This window comes from Mastigoproctus giganteus, chromosome 14, assembly GCF_048544385.1.
Source record: "Mastigoproctus giganteus isolate SK-2022 chromosome 14, ASM4854438v1, whole genome shotgun sequence".
NCBI classification, from domain to species: Eukaryota; Metazoa; Arthropoda; class Arachnida; order Uropygi; family Thelyphonidae; genus Mastigoproctus; species Mastigoproctus giganteus.
Window position 1 is genome coordinate 86,632,657 of NC_143588.1, and position 19,778 is coordinate 86,652,434.

The 19,778-nt window shown below is 36.9% G+C and overlaps 1 protein-coding gene across 1 annotated transcript in view; it reads left to right on the forward strand.

Moving 5' to 3' along the window:
- The window catches only part of LOC150075318 (structural maintenance of chromosomes flexible hinge domain-containing protein 1-like), a 736,477-nt gene extending 730,872 nt beyond the window's left edge, over positions 1-5,605 (forward strand). The window contains exon 50 of the mRNA XM_090388445.1: positions 4,021-5,605. Coding sequence (XP_090244571.1) covers positions 4,021-4,166 — 146 coding nt within the window. The 3' untranslated portion in view covers positions 4,167-5,605. The remainder of the gene's footprint in view (positions 1-4,020) is intronic.
- Positions 5,606-19,778: the final 14,173 nt, after the last annotated feature.

Genomic DNA, 19,778 nt, shown 5'->3' on the forward strand with positions numbered 1-19,778 from the left:
AGCAGTGTCTTCAAACCTTTAAAGTTTCTGGGCTTTCCCAAAGATTAGAGAGGAAACCTCTCTATGCCAGACGTGTATGCCACTAGGTGTTTCCACTGTTTTGCCCCAACTACATTTCTCATCTTTAAATTTACGAGTTTGGTAGCAACTTAAAACAGAAGTCCAGTTTTATCAGCATTGATGTCAATCTGGTTACATGTCAAAAAACCTTTTTTTTTTAATAATTCTGAATGAGTCTTCAGTGGCAATGTCTACACTTTTACCACACACTTTTATTTTGAAGACCACCCATGATGAGTCTTAAATTTTTGGGAACTATCCATTAGAAGACTTGAAATTATTATTATTAGCCATATTGTGCAAGGAAGCCTAAGGCTTTTGCTGCACCAGCCAAAAACAAATTTCTAAATTACCCTTAAGAAAGAGAGAACAAGAGTCAGAAGTAGATGGGAATCACCAAGAAAGAGAAGAATGATGATATCCAGCTGAGGACCCTGGGTGTGCCAAGCCCATACTCACCAGGTATAAGCCCCAATCTTCAATATTCACTTACTTCACAAATGATTCAGCCTTAGTTTTTGAAAGATTTCTGTCTTAGGAACACATTTTGCATTAATCAATTTTAGCATTTCTAAGAGTTCCTTTTCAAGCTCTTTGACTCCTATCTTTTGTAACTTGACTTTCTCCAGTCCAACTTTCCTAAAGAGAGGTAATTTTCCTTCTTGATTTTAATGTTCACAACTGCAGCTGGCTTCTCTTTTCTAGTCACACCAACCCAGCTAGTCGAGATGCTGAGGCTTTTGCGATTACTAATGACCTTGCACAGATTGTTCATTTACCTACAAGGATACTGGACAATCCTAACCATACAGCCAACACGCTTGATCTTTTTCTCACAAACAACCCTTCTAAGTACACGGTCGAAGTGATTGGTCCTTTAGGCACCTCAGATCACAACTTGATGATTGTCTATTCTCCAATGGAGCCTTATCTCATGGCTATTCCCAACCACGTATTGTTTGGCGTTACAAGAATGCAAAATGGAATGACCTGCGAGATTTCTTTTCTTCTTTTCCTTGGTTGGATTATTGTTTCAAAACTTCTGATGTCAACATTTGCTCAGATCGCGTCAGTGAAATTATTCTTGCAGGAATGGAATCCTTTATCCCACACTCCACTTTAAAATCTCGTCCTTTATCTAAACCTTGGTTTTCCAATAAATGTGCTAAGGCTGTCCAAGAGAAGAATGTTGCATATCGCAATTGGCTTGTTTCTAATTCTTTAGTTTCATTTTCTGCCTACACCAAAGCTCGCAACAATTGTAAAGCAGTTGTTAATCAGCCCAATCTAGATTTTGAACAGACTAAGAGTAAAAAATTTGCTTCTTGCCCTAATGGTAGCCGAGTATTCTGGTCTCTTGCCAAAGCTATTGGCCACAACTTTTGCCCATCTCTACTCCTACCTGTCAAAACCAAATGGTTCTGTTGTCACTTCAGCCAAGGATAAAGCTGACCTGCTAGCATCCCATTTTTCTTCCAACTCATGTAATATTGATCTTGGTAAAACACCTCCCACCATTCCCAACACGCTCCATTCAGTGCCTCCTGTGGTCTTCCAATGAAAGGATGTCAGAAGGATTTTGACGAATCTTGATGCAAAGAAAGCTCCAACTCCTGATGGTATTTCTCCACTTGTTCTCAAAACCTGTGCTCCTGAACTTACTCCTGTTCTTTGCCGCCTTTTTTCACTTTCTTATTCCAAAGGTGTTTTTCCTTCTGCTTGGAAATTTGCTCATATCCAACCAGTTCCTAAAAAGGGTGACAAATCCCTCCCATCCAATTATCGTCCTATTGCAATTACTTCTACTCTTTCTAAAGTAATGGAAAAATCGATTAACCGTCAACTCTTAAACTACCTAGAAACCTTCCGTCTGATCAACGATTGCTAGTATGGATTCCATCAGTGTCGATCCACTGGTGATATTCTAACTTATGTTACTCATTTATGGACAAATTCAATGGGAAAGTTAGGTGAAACACAAGCATTTGCTTTTGACATCTCAAAGGCTTTCGATCGTGTTTGGCATAAAGGTCTTCTAAACAAGCTTCCATCGTATGGATTGCCAACTGTTTTTTGTAATTGGTTATTCAGTTTTCTCTCTGATCGCTCACTGAGGGTGATGGTAGATGGCTCTCTGTCTTCTAACTTCTCTACTAATGCTGATTTCTCCAAAGGTTCGGTTCTTTTCCTATTGTATATTAATGACCTTCCATTGACTAGAAATTCTATCCATAGTTTTGCCAATGACAGCACATTGCATTCCACTTTCCATTTTGAGAAACCTTGCCCTGCTCAATCAGCTTCAACTTCTTGAATATTCGCTACCAATTCCTTAAATGCCAATCTCAAGTGAGGCAGAGACAACTTAGTTGATTTCAATCCTTCTAAAACTCAGTTGTCTTATATCTCACAAAAAGGATTCTTCTGCTTACCTTTGGTGACACTCCGATTTCTAGGCAAAATGATATATCTCTTTTGGGGATTACCCTGACTTCTAATCTCTCTTGGCACTAGCACATTACAAATATTGCTTCCTCTGCATCTAAAAAACTTGGTTTTCTCTTTCGTTCTCGGCATTACTTTTCTTCCAAACAACTGTTCACTCTGTATAAATTGCAAATCTGCCCCACCATGGAATATTGTTCCCACTTCTGGGGTGGTGCCCCCAAAACTTTTCTCCGGCTTTTAGATTCCATTCAGAAAAGGGGTCAGGTTAATTAATGACTCCTTTCTAACAGAGTCTCTCCACTCACTGTCTCATAGATGTACTGTTTCTGCTGCATGCCTTTTCTACAGATACTTCCATGGGCACTGTTCTTCTGAATTAGCTTCTATAATTCCTTCTCTCTCTTTCAAAACAGTCCAAACACATGCTGCCAACATCCATTTACTGCCCAACTTCAAACTCACAGAACCAACTTTTCATCTTCCGCATTTATTCATTCAACTGCTGTTTTCTGGAACAACCTTCCTTCATATGTATTTCCTGAAAATTACAGTCTACAGAAGTTAGTCTAATGTCAACAAATATTTTCCCAACCCAAGCACGGTACTAAGTTCTATAGGTTCTAATACCTCTCATGTTTGTGTTTTTCATAAAAAAAAAAAAAAAATACATGTACTTTGCCTTTTGTGCTCTGATCATCCCAATGCAGTAGATTTCTCTTAGCTTTCAATCTTTCAAGATAGTGAACAGTGTACTTTTAGGATTGCCAAACTGTTTAGCAGTTCAGTCTTAGGACATGTGCCACTATCCACAGCTTTTAACATCTTAATTTTGTCTGCAGTTGATACATTGATAAACATACACTCTATGCTTACTGTATAATGAAATGAAGTTATAGTTGAAGTTAATTTGATCATACCACCAAACATAGAAAACTGCCAATAAGTGATTTCTCATGGTCAGGTTGTAAGCTCATCATTAGCTTCAATTAATAAAGTAAAAAATAAGATAAAATGATAGGAAATTTTTGAATCATTGTAGAGAATTTGTTCATCTTTCAACATTGTTTTAATGGTCTGGGATGTTAAAAAGAAGGTTTCTATAAAGAGCTTTTACTATATATACTAACAGATTTTTCAAAACTATATGTGATAACATATGGTTTTGAAAAATCATATGTGATAACATATGGTTTTGAAAAATCCAAGGACATTTCTGAAGTGCATTAAAAAATATCTAACTGCAAAATTTGAAGAAGCAAAAACCCTTGTTTACCATAAAATGGGCAACTTTTTTTATGGGCTTTGTTTCATAAATATTTATAAAACCTGAATAATGTCTACAATTAACTTGATAAAGCTTCACAGTTTATTATATTTAATGTAATAAACTGTGGAATGGGCACATGTTTGTTTTGTGTGTAGTATAGTTTAATATATATTTTAACGTTCATTTAAATTGTAGAAATACCATCTTAATGCTATTATTCCATCCTTTTCTTTCTTTATTTACAGAAATTGCATCTAGTAAAGAGGATGCTCATGGTGTTAATGGAATTTCCACTAGGAGTCTTAGTCCTCGTGATACAACGCCAGCCAGTCGACGTAGAACTGATACACCCGTTTCATCGGGTGGAAGTAAACGGCGGCGTAAAACCTGATTGTGCATCCCCACTAGAAGTACTTTTTTTGGAGTACCACCATATGTTGATATTGAGGACGTGCAAAGACATTATCAGATTTCCTTTTATCCTGTTAGATCAAAGCATCAAGTCATTGTAAAAAATCGTTCAAAGCCGATAAACTTGTCGAAGGAGTGATTCTTAGGCTCGATTTCATTTTTACAAATCCGCATGTATTTTGTTAAGAATTTGATTTAATATCAACCATTTTACATTTGTTTTTAATTACACGAATTTCATTAGTTCCTTCCATTATGACACTTTACTTGTCACATTTCATAATATTTTTACATTTCCATGTGTACTTTTAAATTCATTTAGTTCTCAGATGTTATTTACAATACATACATGGTGTATTTGTTTATTCATCATGCATTTCACTTTTATTACTGCATTTGCTGTCGGGTGTTTGTAATATCATGAGCTGTTTCTGCTGAATAGACCTATTTTATTTTACTGTCAGAATTTAGAGACTAAGTGTGAATTCATTTTTAATAATGTGGAAAAAAGGCAGGTGGTTTTGTATTATATTTTTCATCCCAGCAATTGTATGTTATCATAAAATTATAGTTTCCCACAGAATTTATTTTGCTCTAATATCCAGGTGAAATAAGTTAGGAATGCTCTTGTTTGCCATAGAAAATAGCAGCAGTTCTTAAAGCTTTTTAGTTGTCTAATTTTTGGCTTTATGCTGCATAGTTACAGTTGGAGAAGTAAATACTTTCTTCCTGTGATATATATGGTTCAATGGATGTGCATGTATGCATATGGGCACATGCTTTTGCATATGTGAGACAGACACTAAGAAACACCTGTTTCCAGGAAGGGTTTCTTGCTTATATACACCTTTTGTGCTGTTTGTTTTTTATGGTCCTTACGTCCAGTGTATATATATGCACACACACATGCAACATTGTCCTGTATATTGATTCACTAATTTTACATTTGTTATATATGTAATGGAAAATAAAGGCATCTTCATTATAGGGGAAAAAAAATTTAGTTAGCTTTGGTTATTGTTCCCCCCCACTGCAAATGATTAGAGGAGTTTAAATATATGAAAGTATTAAAATAACTTGTAGATGGAAAATAACATAAGACAATGATACGCAGTGTTTAATACACATTATGTTGTTCATTCTGAAACTAGAATTAAGATCAGCTTTAGATTTAGTCATACTGGGGGATATTGATTTTCACTCTAGTTTCTGTTGTTAGTATATTGTAGGCAGTTGCTATACATAAATCCTTTAAAAAAAATGCATTGTGTAAATACAGGAGCCCTTGTAAATAAGTAATAACACTTTTGTATGTAGTCTGCTATGTCGTTTAATAATTATATGCTAGACAATGTGACCACACATTGTAGGACGACAAACTAGACATACGTTGAAATTCAAATATGAAAAATGACAATGTATTCATGATGGTGTTTTTTGTTGTTGTTCTTTTTTTTTTTTTTTTTTTTTCCACCTGAATGCACTGCCATATTGCAGATATTGTAACATGGAGCTAACATAAGCTTATGGGAGAGGCATTATCACTTAATATCTAATGGAACTGCCGATTGAGTATTTGTGATATAATATTTGACACAGTGAAAAAAAATTTGTAGAATGGAAAGTAGACTATACCTACCACATTTTCTAGTCAAAATCAACAGACAAAAAATAATAATAATAAAGAGACTGAAACAGGTATTTTGATTTAGAATTAAAATTTTTCTGTAAATTTGATCAGGCACAAATTTCCAGAATCTCAGTACAAAAATATTATGTTGCCTTCTTTTGATCATGCATTGAGAAAGAAAAGAGACATCTGCCAATCATTTTCAATATTTCACATTTATTTTGTTTAAGTGTGAGTAAAAGGATAAATCTTGGTTCACTCCCTGTTATACACATCACTTATTTCTGTATTGTGTTTCATTTTATTTTAACTTTAGAATTATTTAGAAAGTTAATTTTTCACATACAGTTTTCTTTTATAAATTGATTATATCTTGTAGTGTATATTTTAAATCTACCTACCCATTTTAAATTGCTATTATATTTTAAAATAAAATTATAGTTTGCAGATACGTGAGGTAAAGAAACTGATTTTGGATGGTCTGAAATGTTACTGATTGCTTTTACATTTTACTGAATTGCTGTGGTCTGGCTGCATTTTAATCATTTATTAAAATATATAATGTTTTTTTAGAATAAAATGATTTTATTAAATTTATTATAATAGTAATTTACAACCTATGATACTTATGCCACTGGTGGGACATAAACTAAAATGTTTTTTGTAATAGGTTAGTGCCATTTATTTTTTTATCACTTGTAAAGTGATGTGCAAAAAAATAATAAAATAAACATTTACCTTATCATAATAATTTATTGGTACAAGAAAATTATTTTTTTATAGTGAAGTTCAAGTTATAGGTTGGGAACTCCTGCTATATATTATAGTCCAACTAAAAAAAAAAAGTATTAAATGCATTGATATCCATAAAAATAATCATCTCCCTTTCACCGTTTCATACCATTCATAATCATTTCTTTTATAATCATGTAATGCAGAGATAACACTGTAATATAATAAAGATTTTACCTGTGCTGTTTCATACTTCATGATTTCCTTGTATTTGAAACAGCATTCATATATACTATTTACATTGCCATTTTGTTCTTCCCCTCCTACAATGAATTTTTTTTAATATTTAGTAACATATCTTTATCATATAAGGACTACTCCAGAAGTATCCAGATTTATTTATTTTTTTTATCATAAAAGGGGTTGGATACATGTTTGTTTTTTATGTTGTTGCAACATATAATGAACATCTCAAACATTGAGGGACAATCCACTTACAGAATTTAATTTTTCCTCCTCCCAAATATAACTTGAACTCTTATTTTCAGTAGTCATTCACATTGTTTATCAGTATAGTTTTCTAGAATGAGCACTTTCAATTAATTTGTTATATACTGCTTCAGTTTATGAAAGTATCCTTTATTTTAGTAATAAATTCTGTATTTATAATTGTTATTTAATAGCCATATTGATGTTCATAGTTTTTGCTTCTGTATCTATAAATTATTACTTCTGTATTCAGCCCCTTTTATGAAATAAAGAATTTCAAGTACTTGGGAATGCTTTCCTTATACCAGATGTTTTAAAAAATTATTTTATCCTTGCATAAATGACAAGCAGTTCTCCAAATTCTTTTCTACCATAACAAACTTAGGTGCTTGTCACTTGCAAGATGACATCAAGCTCATAGAAGATGACACATCTGTAGAGTGATCATTTCTGCAGCACAGGCTACTTTTTCTCTTAGCTCAATTAAGGAATTTAGATGAAGAAATATACCTTCTGCTTTATATATCACCAAGTGAAAAAATGTGGGGTTGTCATATTGAGTGAACATAGTGACCAGAAGTTATTTTTATAGATTTTTAAAGGTAATGGGTAATAACTGTAGTAATGTATCACCCATTTGCCTATTTAAAAAAATAGTTATATTTTGCCATTTTCTCAGTATCTTTAACTATTCAACCTTACCTCTAATATATATTATTCTTTATCACTTGTTATCCAATAAAGAAAACAAAATTTCTCAATCATTCCATAAACTTTTCCAAGGTACATATGTTTTCCTCATGTATCTAGGTGCTCAGTTTCTAACAGCACTTAAATTACCATAATGTAAATCCATTGTGAAGTTATTCCAATTGTTTAAACATAACTTATTGCTAACATTGTTTACTTTACTGCCTAGCAAATTTAGGTGTGATTCAGTATAGGTTCCTTTTCATACATGTTAAAGAATGTTAGTATTCCATTACAACAGAACAATGGGGAAATTATTATTGCATGATTTGAATGAAAATAGCACTCTCATGTATGTGTAAATCTGAGGTTACAAATTTGTGTATCATAGACATCAACCAGTAGCTCACCATTGTTTGCTGTTTTCATTCAGTCACTTTTTTTCTACATGATCTTAATATGTTAATTATAGATAATTATTTTGTGGGAGAAAATTTTCTAATTTCTAGAACTATGCCAATTAGCGTTCAATATAAAAAAGTACCCTGAGTTATTCTGTAACAGTCTGATTTCTGGAATTCGTCAGTAATTCAAAAGTAAAAGCACTTATTCACTCTTGTAAATATCGCTCTTGTATTTATGTTGTTCAATGTCTTTTTTTAATACTCTTCTGAAATCCATCACACTAAAAAGTACCATTATGTTTGAGAGAGAACCTGTTTGTCATTTACTGAACAATTTTTATAAATTTTAGGGTTTTTATTAATCATTATGAATTTTTGGAATAAATTATAGTGTTTTGAAGAGATCCTGCTGTTCAAATTGTTGCTAATGTTTTGTGAAATGTTGGAGGATTTTTTTAACTTTTAAATAAAAAACATTGAGGATCTTTATGACCCCAAACTTCTGCAAATAAGGGAGCACTGTTTCTCATCCACATTTTCGTCACCAATATTTCAGTTCTCTTGTAAGCAGCTAAATATTGGGGTTACCCTAAAATAAGGATGCTTATGTAAGGATAGTAAGGATTTATCAAGAAATTAACAGCGTGAGCGCTTTTTTTTTTTTTTTTCCCTTTATGTAAACCCCAAACACGTTGGGTTGAAGGTTGAGAAGACGAAGGAAGATAAGTTGTACAGAAGATTCTGTCGAACTTCTGTATGACTTCCTACATACGCATTTTCAGGAAATAAGTACGAAGGAAGGTTGTTCCAGAAAACAGCAGTTGAATAAATAAACAAGGAAGATCAAAAGTTGGTTCTGTGAGTATTGAAGTTGGACAGTAAATGGATGTTGACTGGTGGCTGCACGTGTTCGGACTGTTTTGAAAGAGAGAGCAGGAATTATAGAAGCCAATTCAGAAGAACAGTGCCCATGGAAGTATCTGTAGAAGAGGCATGCAGCAGAAACAGTACATCTATGAGACAGCAAGTGGAGAGACTCTGTTAGAGATGAATCATTAATTAACCTAACTGCCCTCTTCTGAATAGAATCAAGAAGCCTGAGAGAGGTTTTGGGGGCACCACCCCAGATGTGGGAACAATATTCCATGGTAGGGCGGATTTGGGATTTATACAGAATGAGCAGCTGTTTGGAAGAAAAGTAATGCCGAGACCGAAAGAGAAAACCAAGTTTTTTAGATGCAGAGGAAGCAATATTATATTTGTAATGTGCTTGTGCCAAAAGAGATTAGAAGTCAGGGTAATCCCCAAAAGAGATATATCATTTTGCCTAGAAATCAGAGTGTCACCAAAGATAAGCATAGGAGCAGAAGAATCCTTTTTGCGAGATAGTAGTAGTGGCATGTGATACAAGTTGTTGTGTATGAGCTTATGCAGCATCAGCCAAAAAAAAAAAAAAAAAACCATTCTCTACAAATGCCTGTCTGGTTCCACCTTAAATTTATTCAACCTATCAACTTCCACAACAACAGATGGAAGTTTGTTCCAGCAATTAACTACCCGCTGGTTAAAGGCAAATTTCCGCACATCTATTCTACATCTGTCTTTTCTTAATTTGAATTTATGCCCCTTAGGTTCGTAATCTGAACAAGTGGAAGGATCCCATCAGAATTCAGCGTGCTCACCCCATTCGAGATATAAGACAAGACTGGGTTTTAGAAGGGTTGAAATCAACTAAGTTGTCTTTGCCCCACTGGAGAATTACCTGACGATCGGCATTTAAGGAATTGGTAGCAGATTTTCGAGAAGTTGAAGCTGATTGAGCACGGCAAGGTTTCTCAAAATGGAAAGTGGAATGCAATGTGCTACCATCGGCAAAACTATGGATAGAATTTCCAGTCAATGGAAGAAGGTCATTAATATATAAGAGGAAATCTCGCAGGTCATCCCATTTTGCATTCTTATAATTTAGCATTAGCATTAGCATTAGTAGAGGCATATGATGCAAGAAAGCAAGCTTATTCAGCATCAGCCAAAAAAAAAAAAACACTACTCCCATTTCACCCCTCCATTCGTTCGAAATACCTGTCCAGCTGAGCCTTAAATTTGTTTAGGCTATCAACTTCAACAACAAGCGATGGAAGTCTATTCCACAAACCAACTGTCCGCTGGCTAAAGGCAAATTTTCGCACATCTATCCGACATCCGTCCTTCCCCAATTTGAATTTATGCCCTCTCAGGTGATTATTCTGAGCAAGAGGAAGAATCCCATTGGCATTGAGCATGCTCAAGCCATTCAAAGCCTTATACACCTCTATCAGATCACCTCGCCGATGCCTAGTCTCCAGGCTCTGTAATTTGCAAAACTTAAGCCTTTCTTCGTAAGAGCAACCCTTTGTTCCATTCACTAATCTTGTTGCCCTTCTCTGTACTCGTTCCAGCAGCTTTACATCCTTCCTGAAATGAGGCCTCCAGACCTGTATATAGTACTCAAGGTGTGACCTGACCAATGCCTTATACAAGGGAATAATCACATCCCTGTCCCTGCTAGAAAAATTCCTGTATATCATTGACAAGACACCATGAGCTACTCTTGCAGCTCGTCTGCACTGCTCAGAGAACTTCATATCTGCCTGCACAATTACCCCCAGGTCCTTTTCATTCTCTACCACTGTCAGCGTAGTACCACAGAGTTGATACGTTGATCTGGGGTTACTGTTTCCCATATGTAGTACTTTACATATGTCAATGTTAAACTTCATTTGCCACCTCTCAGCCCATCTGCTCAACCTTTCCAGATCCTGTTGCAGCAGCATAGTATCAGTAGTGTCCTTAACAACCCTGCCAACCTTTGTATCGTCTGCAAACTTGGACATTAAGCCTGATACACCATCATCAATATCATTTATAAATACAGAAAACAACAATGGACCCAACACTGAACCCTGAGGAACTCTCCACTAATAACATTAGTCCACGTTGAGCAGTGTCCATTGATTACCACTCTCTGTCTTCTGCCACTCAGCCATCCCTTTATCCATAGCAGCAATTTGCCTCCAATGCCACACTTCTCCAATTTGTGCAGCAGTCTTCCATGCGCAACAGAATCAAAAGCCTTTCTAAGATCCAAATATATAATATCAAAGTTATTCCCTGCATCCAGTTCTTTTGTGACTACATCATAGTATCCAATCAAATTGGTCAGACAAGACCTGCCCTTAACAAACCCATGCTGTGTCTGAGCTATAACTGAATTCTTGTCCAGATGATCCTGCAGTGCTTCTTTAACCAGTGCCTCCATTAATTTTCCTGGAACCGAAGTTAAACTAACAGATTTCCATCACTTGTTGTAGAAGTTGATAGCCTAAACAAATTTAAAGCTGAACTGGACAGGTATTTCGAACGAACAGAGTTGTGAAATGGGAGTGGGTTTTTTTTTTTTTTTTGGCTGATGCTGAATAAGCTTGCTTTCTTGCATCATATGCCTCTACTAATGCTAATGCTAACAGGTCTATAATTACTTGTGTCAGCCTTTGATCCTCCTTTGTGAATTGGGGTTACATTTGCACATCTCCAGTCCATGGGTACCTCCCCTGAGTCCAAAGAAGCTCTCATAATTATGGCTAGGGGTTTGCTTACTTCCTTTGCTGCCTCCTTTAATATAACTGGATAGATCCCATCCACCCCGGGTGCCTTTTTTATGTTTATCCTCAACAATTTCTCCTCCACTTTCCTCTCAGTTATTAGAAAATCATCTAGCTCACTGCCAATGTTTACTTCACCTACGACATTCCCCTTCCTGAATAACTCCTCATGTGTGAATGTAGATGCAAAATACTCGTTTAGATTGTTAGCCACCTGAGCTGGATCCTCAACTGTTGAACCATCAACATCCAGTGGACCAATCTGATTCATCCCTTTCCTTCTTGAGTTTAAATAGGTAAAGAACTCTTTTCTGTTTTTCTTTGCATCCTTTGCCAAGGATTTCTCATAATCTGCCTTTGCCTGCCTAATCTCCTTTGTGACTTGGTTACAGACCAACTTATATCTATCATAGGCTTCCACGTCACCCATTAATTTGTATGTATCCCATGCATTTTTCTTCTCTGCCATATGTCTCATTAGTTCATCTGACAACCATTTAGGCCTGAACCTTGAACAATATTTCTTGGTTGGTATGTAAAGCCTGGTAGCTTCCAAGATTAGTTCCTTGAATGCTTCCCATTTTGAATTTGCTGTTGGTAACATCATCAGTTGGTCCCACTGTATAGAATTTAAATACTGTCTCAGACCATCATAGTCGCCTTTACGAAAGCAAAAACCCTTCCCTTTACCTCTGATGGTAGTTACCTCCTTGAGTAAATCCCACTTCAGCACACTGTGATCACTGCCACCCAGTGGTTCATTTATCTGCAGATTCCTAATGCATGAAGAATCACTACTGATAATCAGATCAAGAGTATTGCTCCCTCTTGTTGCCTCACGAACATGCTGGTGTAGAAAACAATCATCCAATAAATGCACAAAAGCCTTGCTAGTGTGTGAGTGACCAACCCACAAATTCCAGTCAATATCTGGGAAATTAAAATCCCCCATTATAAGACTCTCTGATTTACTGCGAAAATTTATTTTTATTTTGTTACACATGCTCTGTGTAACAAAATAAAAATAAAAAAATAAATTTTCGCATTATGAATCCAGAGCACGTAGGCCTGTTTTATTATGTCTCTGATTTACTGGGCCATTCTATTTCCCTGTACAGTATCTTATTATACTCATCAGAGTCATTAGGCCTATAGCACACTCCTACTCTCAGTTTTGATTTACCTATGCTTATGTCACACCAAACTGACTCGACACTGCCCTGTCCATCGATGTCGACTGGCTTCACTTCCTTGGATTTTATGTGTTTTTTAACTAATAGCATAACCCCTCCTCCCTTCCTATCCTTTCTGTAGACGTTGTACTCCCCAAATTCCAGTTCTGCATTCCTTATATCTATGTGACACCACGTCTCTGATATCCCAACAATATCTGCCTTTGATGTTTTGAGTAATACCTCAAATTCATCAAATTTATTTACTAAACTCCTAGCATTGGTGTACACGCAAGTATACATGCACCTGTTTCTATTCTTAGCTACCCTAACACAACCCATGTGTTTACTTGTACCGCAACGACTTCCAGCAGTCTCTGAAATATCCTGCATCTTGTTTTTCAGGCTTCTGCTCATTCCAATAGAAGCAGTGCAAGAATCTCTTTCACCTCTGCCAGTGGCTACTGTTAATCCATTAGTCTTTGTCTCCCCCCAAGCTAGCAATTTTCCGACCCACCTAACACTGCCTCGATAGCATCAGCAAATATTCTTGCACCCTTTCTATTTAAGTGTATCCCATCCCTGTAGAAGCAATCTTTCCAGGGCCGAATTGATCGACAAGGCTCTCATCATATATCCCTCCTATCGTGTCTGGGCAGAATTGCAGACACTTTCAAATTCAACCCTACTTCACGGCTTTTTTTCAACAGTGACCTGTAACTTGTTAAGTAATTCCGCTGGTCTCCTACTCTTAATATCATTAGTGCCAACGTGTACAACTATATCACCTTTTGTGCCCTTAAAAGATATCTGCTCTACAACGTCATCAACCTTTGCCCCTGGCAGACATACCCTGGTCCTGTTCCACCTATCCTTTTTACAAAGCATGTTCCCCGTTTCCCTGACAATTGAGTCACCAACAACTACTAGTTCCTGTTGGACCAGCGCATTCTGCCTTGGGGGCTGCCTCTGTGTTGCAAGATGACCAAGTCCAAGCTCTGGCGTTGATGTGGGCAGCTGAGAGCTTGATGGGCCCCTCAATTTATTTCCTTCGAGGGCATCCACCCTGGCCTTCAAGGTCTCATATAGGCCCATAACAACGCCGAGTTGTCGCCTAATTTCCTTTCACTCCTTGCATCATGCACACACAAAGACATCCCCCATGGCAGTATCATGTCCCGTACCCGATTGCTCCGCAAACATCAAGCAAACAGTGCATCTTAAAAGGCTGTGATTCAGATGGCAACCGCCCCCTCAGTTCTCCCCTGAGTCACAGCACTCCCATTAGCTTGAGCCTTTTGCTTTGCTGCTCTGGTCAGAGTCATGATTTCGATTTAAATCTCAATAAAATTACAATTTCAGATCAAAATTAAAACCTTAAACTTGTATCTTAACACAGTTATAACGCTATATTTATTTTTCAGTATCGAGTGTTATCTACGAGTTCCCTTTATATAACTTCCGTATCAAGTATGTATTAATTATTTGTTACATTTGTACTCTAAGTCGTTATATATATATATAATTAAAAGTACAATTTAATTGACAATGAAGTTTAAGAAGATTAATAGATGTACTGATTAATTGACAATATTATATTATGCACTATACTATACAAAGCTAATGCTATCGAATTCCGGATATGCTGTATCGCGTTTCAGTAACGAGTGTTATCTACGAAATCCCTTTATATAACTTCCGTATCAAGTTATGTATTAATTATTTATTTTTACTAATTATTTATGTTCCGTAACCTAAGTGGTTATATGTATAGTTAAAAGTACAATTTAATTGCCAATGAAGTTCGACAAGATTAATAGATTTTACTGATTAATTTTCACGTAACAATGGCGGCTGTTTATGAACGGTAAACACGTGGATTTGATACCCTTTCCGATACTAAGTAATACCTACAAAATCTCTATCTAAGTTATTTTAACTTTAAGTACCGTAAATAGGAATATAAAGCTACTCTAGAAATAAGTTAATATGTCAATTTAAACTAATAAAGCAGAAAATAAATCAGAAAAAACTTCTCTGTTCCAAGAGCGGCAGAAAGGCACGTCTGCTAATGCCAAACAACAAGAGGTTGGGAATAGCCATGAGATAAAGGCTCCATTGGAGAAGAGACAATCACCAAGTTGTGATCTGAAGTGCCTAAAGGATCTCTCACTTCGACCGTATACTTAGAAGGGTTGTTTGTGAGAAAATGATCAAGGGTATTGGCTGTATGATTAGGATTGGCTGGTATTCGTGTAGGTAAATGAACAATCTGTGCAAGGTCATCAGTAATTGCAAAAGCCTCAGCATCTCGACCGGCTGGGTTAGTGTGACTAGAAAATGGAAGCCAGCTGGAGTTGTGAACATTAAAATCGCCAAGGAAAATTGCCTCAATGTTGACTGGAGAAAGCCAAGTTGCAAAGAGAGGAAGTCAAAGAGCTCCAAGTGATTAGTGGAGTTGGGATAACGGCAGATACAACAGATGAATTTGACACAATGAGGTAGAGAGATTTTAAGCCAGAGAAGATCGAAGAGAGGAGATTGCCAAGTCTCTGACAGGGAATAACAGAACGGACATATGCACATGTTTTGAGGCAAAAGGAATCATACAGCGAATAATTTGGGCAATTTGAATAATGTGAATCAATCGATAACTGAGATTCTGTCAGAAAAAGTACGGGGGGGGGGGGGCTGGCAGCCAGCAAAATTGTGACCACATATATTTGTAAAATGAATTAGGAAGTGTTTGGGAGGTTTAGATCTTTTCGTAAATAAGCTTGCTCTATTAGTTTGAAAATTCATGGTGTATTCAATAGTAAGAAAAAGTGGGTGGGACATGCTGTATGAAGTAATGAAACTTTTGGATATGGCATACACATGGTAAGAATATACCCAGATCCTTGAAATAACGTGCCCTCGACAATGCCCCCGCATACACACTACTCGGACTCCCTCCAGTCACTATCTGGCAGAATAGAGGTAGCAAGATTATACACTAGCTGATCCAGAAGGCTCCTAGAGTTACCAATAGGTTCGGTCCTGTGTACTAACTAGAGGCCGGCCTGCGAACACCGTTTTAGAGCTGTACCCTCGAAATGTAAGGAATATTGGATCTCACCGCAATGTTCATCATAACCTCAAAAGTCATCAATCATACTGCATGATGGAAGAGATGGGGAAGGGTTGACTGGAACTTAGCTCTAGAGACTAAACATGGTTTCCACCACTTCAAGCCTCCAATAAGCAAAGTGGTGATATTACACCAGTTGATGAGTCATCTACCACCTAGTACTGCCTGGTAACATAGAGGGACGGCATTAGCTGTTCATTTCTTGATAGTGTTTGGGGGTGGGAGTTGTTTGGCTGTTGAGACTATACTGTAAAACTGTTCCTTAATTTTTGGGTAGTTGTGATTATAATTCATGAAAATAGGGTCTGCATTTTATACTCAGTATAATTGGATATCAATCTCAAATTTCTTGTAACAACTTTGGGTACCATATACAGGGTGATTCACTACCAGTGCGACAAACTTGCAGGAGGTGTAGGGGGCACAAAGACGAATCAGAATCACATAGCATTGCAGGGCCCAAAATGTCTTCGTCATGCAGTAGAGGACGTTGAACGGGAGGTTGCATGAACAGCGATCCCGCTGGAAGTCAGCATTTGCGAACCGGTTCCCGAGGCAGTAGGATGGACGAGTATTCAAACGTTGAACTGGCCGACCCCAAAGGTCGCGGGTTCGTTTCCCGCCTCGGTCTTGGATCAAAGTACTGCAAAAACCTTGGGAGGTGCATTATGGCCACAGAAGCCTATGCGCCAACAACTACCAAAAAAAAAAAACTTGCGGACTGTAGCGGGCGCGCCGCTCTGCGCTTGTACCAGGAACGTTTCCCGCACAGGCATGCTCCTCATCATACGATTTTTGCATGTGTGCACAGAAGGTTACGTGAGACTGGTTGTTTCATGCGAGGTACCATGAATCAAGAGCGAACGACAAGGATGCCAGACAATGAGGAGAATGTCCTACATCTTGCAGAAGGCAATCCGCGTACAAGTACTCGAGCGATAGGCCAACGATTGGGTATTTCCCAATCCACTGTATGGAGGATACTGTCAACAAACCAAATGAGTTCATACCATCTGCAACGCGTCCAATCATTGGAACCTGCGGATTATCCACTCCGGAGGACTTTTGCTACTTGGTTTCTTCAACAGAAACAGTTCGCAAATGCCGACTTCCAGCGGGATCACTGTTCACACAACCTCCCGTTCAACGTCCTCTACCGCATGATGAAGACATTTCGGACCCTGCAATGCTATGTGATTCCTATTCGTCTTTGTGCCCCCTACACCTCCTGCAAGTTTGTCTAACTGGTAGTGAATAACCCTATATATATATAGAGAGAGTGATATACAATGCTTTCACACCCCCCCCCCCAACATAGTCCTTGGCATCATTTTCAGATTCAGTTGGTATGAGATATGGGCATTGTTATCAGAGGAATCAATCCCACTGGAAAATTATCATTAATATCATCAAGAGTAATTACTAATTGTCCTCTTTTATGAATCCCTTTATGCAGTTGTTAATAGTGCACCAGTTTGCAGATGTGGGCTTATTGTGTAAGTGAAGAATGGATGTCACCTTTGTATTAAAAGGTGTACAGATGATTTTTGAACTGCTTTTAAGTTTAGTTTCCTGTTAAAGTTAGGTTTAGGCTGCAGTAATATGTGGATATTCATACTATGAAATCAGATCGATACACTGCCACAAAAAAAAAAAAATTAAAAATATATTAGTCTGATGATCCTGCTGTTAAAAATGTTGCTAATGTTTTGTGAAAAGTTGGAGACTTCTTCTTTAACTTTTAAATAAAAAAACATTGAGGATCTTTATGACCCAGAACTTCTGCAAACAAGGGAGCAATGTTTCTCATTCATTAAATAATATTATTGATATCAAATCCTGCCAAGAACTGTCACTGCACTATCTGTACTGAATTTGGCCAGAATACCATCTCAGAAAGAGTAAGCAAAAAAAAAAAAAAAAAACTAACATAAATAGTATTTTTCTTCAACTTGTTGGTAAAAGGCATAAAATTCTAAGATGTGTGAGTGGGATTCAAAATTTTATTATAATGGTACAATTAATTTTGAATGTCTAAAGGATTGTCACTCCTCCCCCACAACATTAACCTTCAACCAGGTATGTTTTTAAAGTCACAGCAGCAGTTGCATTGGTGTAAATTTTACCTCTCACATTTTCACTGAAAATGTGAAACTTTAAAATATTCTTAATTGAATAAGTCAAAATAATTTATATGAATGTATGTAATATTTATTTTAACACAATGTGTCCCCCGCTATTTTTAATTTCGACTTTGTGTTAAAATATCCCCATGCAGTCCTATAATGTTATTCTTAATTCTGACTGCAAACTGAATAATAATATCAAAAATTATTTCCCCTAAATGCCTTAAGGCAGTTTTTACCTGATGGTTCTGTGATTAGTCTAGCTTTTAAGAAATGGAACGTACCTCCTGACTACTTTAGCAAATCATGAAAAGTAAGGATGGATTATATAGAACTTCAAATAACTAAGAACTCTGAATCCTCTGGAGAAAGTGCACTTTCTTCCAATAGTTGGAAATTTGATAGTTGAGCTGCCATATTTGTGAAAAGTTTGCGCGTAGTTTAACATTAAAGGACGTGAAGCTGTGATTTGTCAGAATTCATTTGCTATTAGCTTTAAAAGCGAGTAAAGTGACAAAATTCACAACTTCATGTTCTTTAATGTTAAACTACTGACCAACTTTCCATAAATCTTATCAGATTTTAAACTCACACATCAAACATGCATCATGGGAACTAGGAGAAACTCTTTTAATATAGATGTTTCTTTCACACTTTTTAACGATTTTATGGCAACATACAAGAGGAAAAACGAACTGTGCCATGGCAAGGTCTGTAAGGTCACTGCTGATGCGTTCTACGTGTAATCACTGCAGCACACCAGATGTTGCTGCAGTGTAGTTTGTGGTGGCTACATTAATAATGTAATTGCAGTGAGCTACAGACTTTTCCATGGCACAGCTTGTTTTCCTCTTCATGTATTTAGCCGATTTTATTATGACTTTTTAAGTTCTCAATCATGAATCATTGGAAGAAAGTGCGCTTTCTCTATGGGATTTTTCTACGTAATAATTCATGCTTTAACCAAGCAATCAGGAGGTAAGCTCCATTTCTTAAAATCTTATAATTTTCACTCCAAAACGGAACCATAAAGAATTCCTTATGCCTACACTTCTCCTATGAAAAAACTAATGAATGAAACAAGCAGTTTTTAACATATTTGATGAGGAAAGATGGTTGCAGAATAGATGTGCATGAGTTTGCATGTCTTTTTGTGTAAAAATATCATTACTGTTGAAGATAAACAGAAGGGATTTTAACCTTTGACCAGGCATGTAGGGTAAATAGCATCAACTAGGGCTCACATCTGATGAGTTTGGGCTTGGCACACCCAGGATCCTGAGCTGGATATCATCATCCTTCTCTTTCTTGGTGATTCCCTTCCCTTTCCCCCCCCCCCTCTCTCTTGGTAACTCTGGAATTTTTTTTTGGCTGGTGCAGCGTAAGCCTGAGGCTTCCTTGCACCATATAGCTAATAATAATAAACTAACACAGAAAATTTTGTGGTGGGGATTTTTGAAATAGTAGTGACAAATTGGCTGACCGGGCTAGCCGGGTGGGTAAAGTGCCTGCCTGGCAACCCAAAGGTCGCGGGTTCGAATCCCGCCTCGGGCTTGGATCAAAGTACTGCAAAAACCT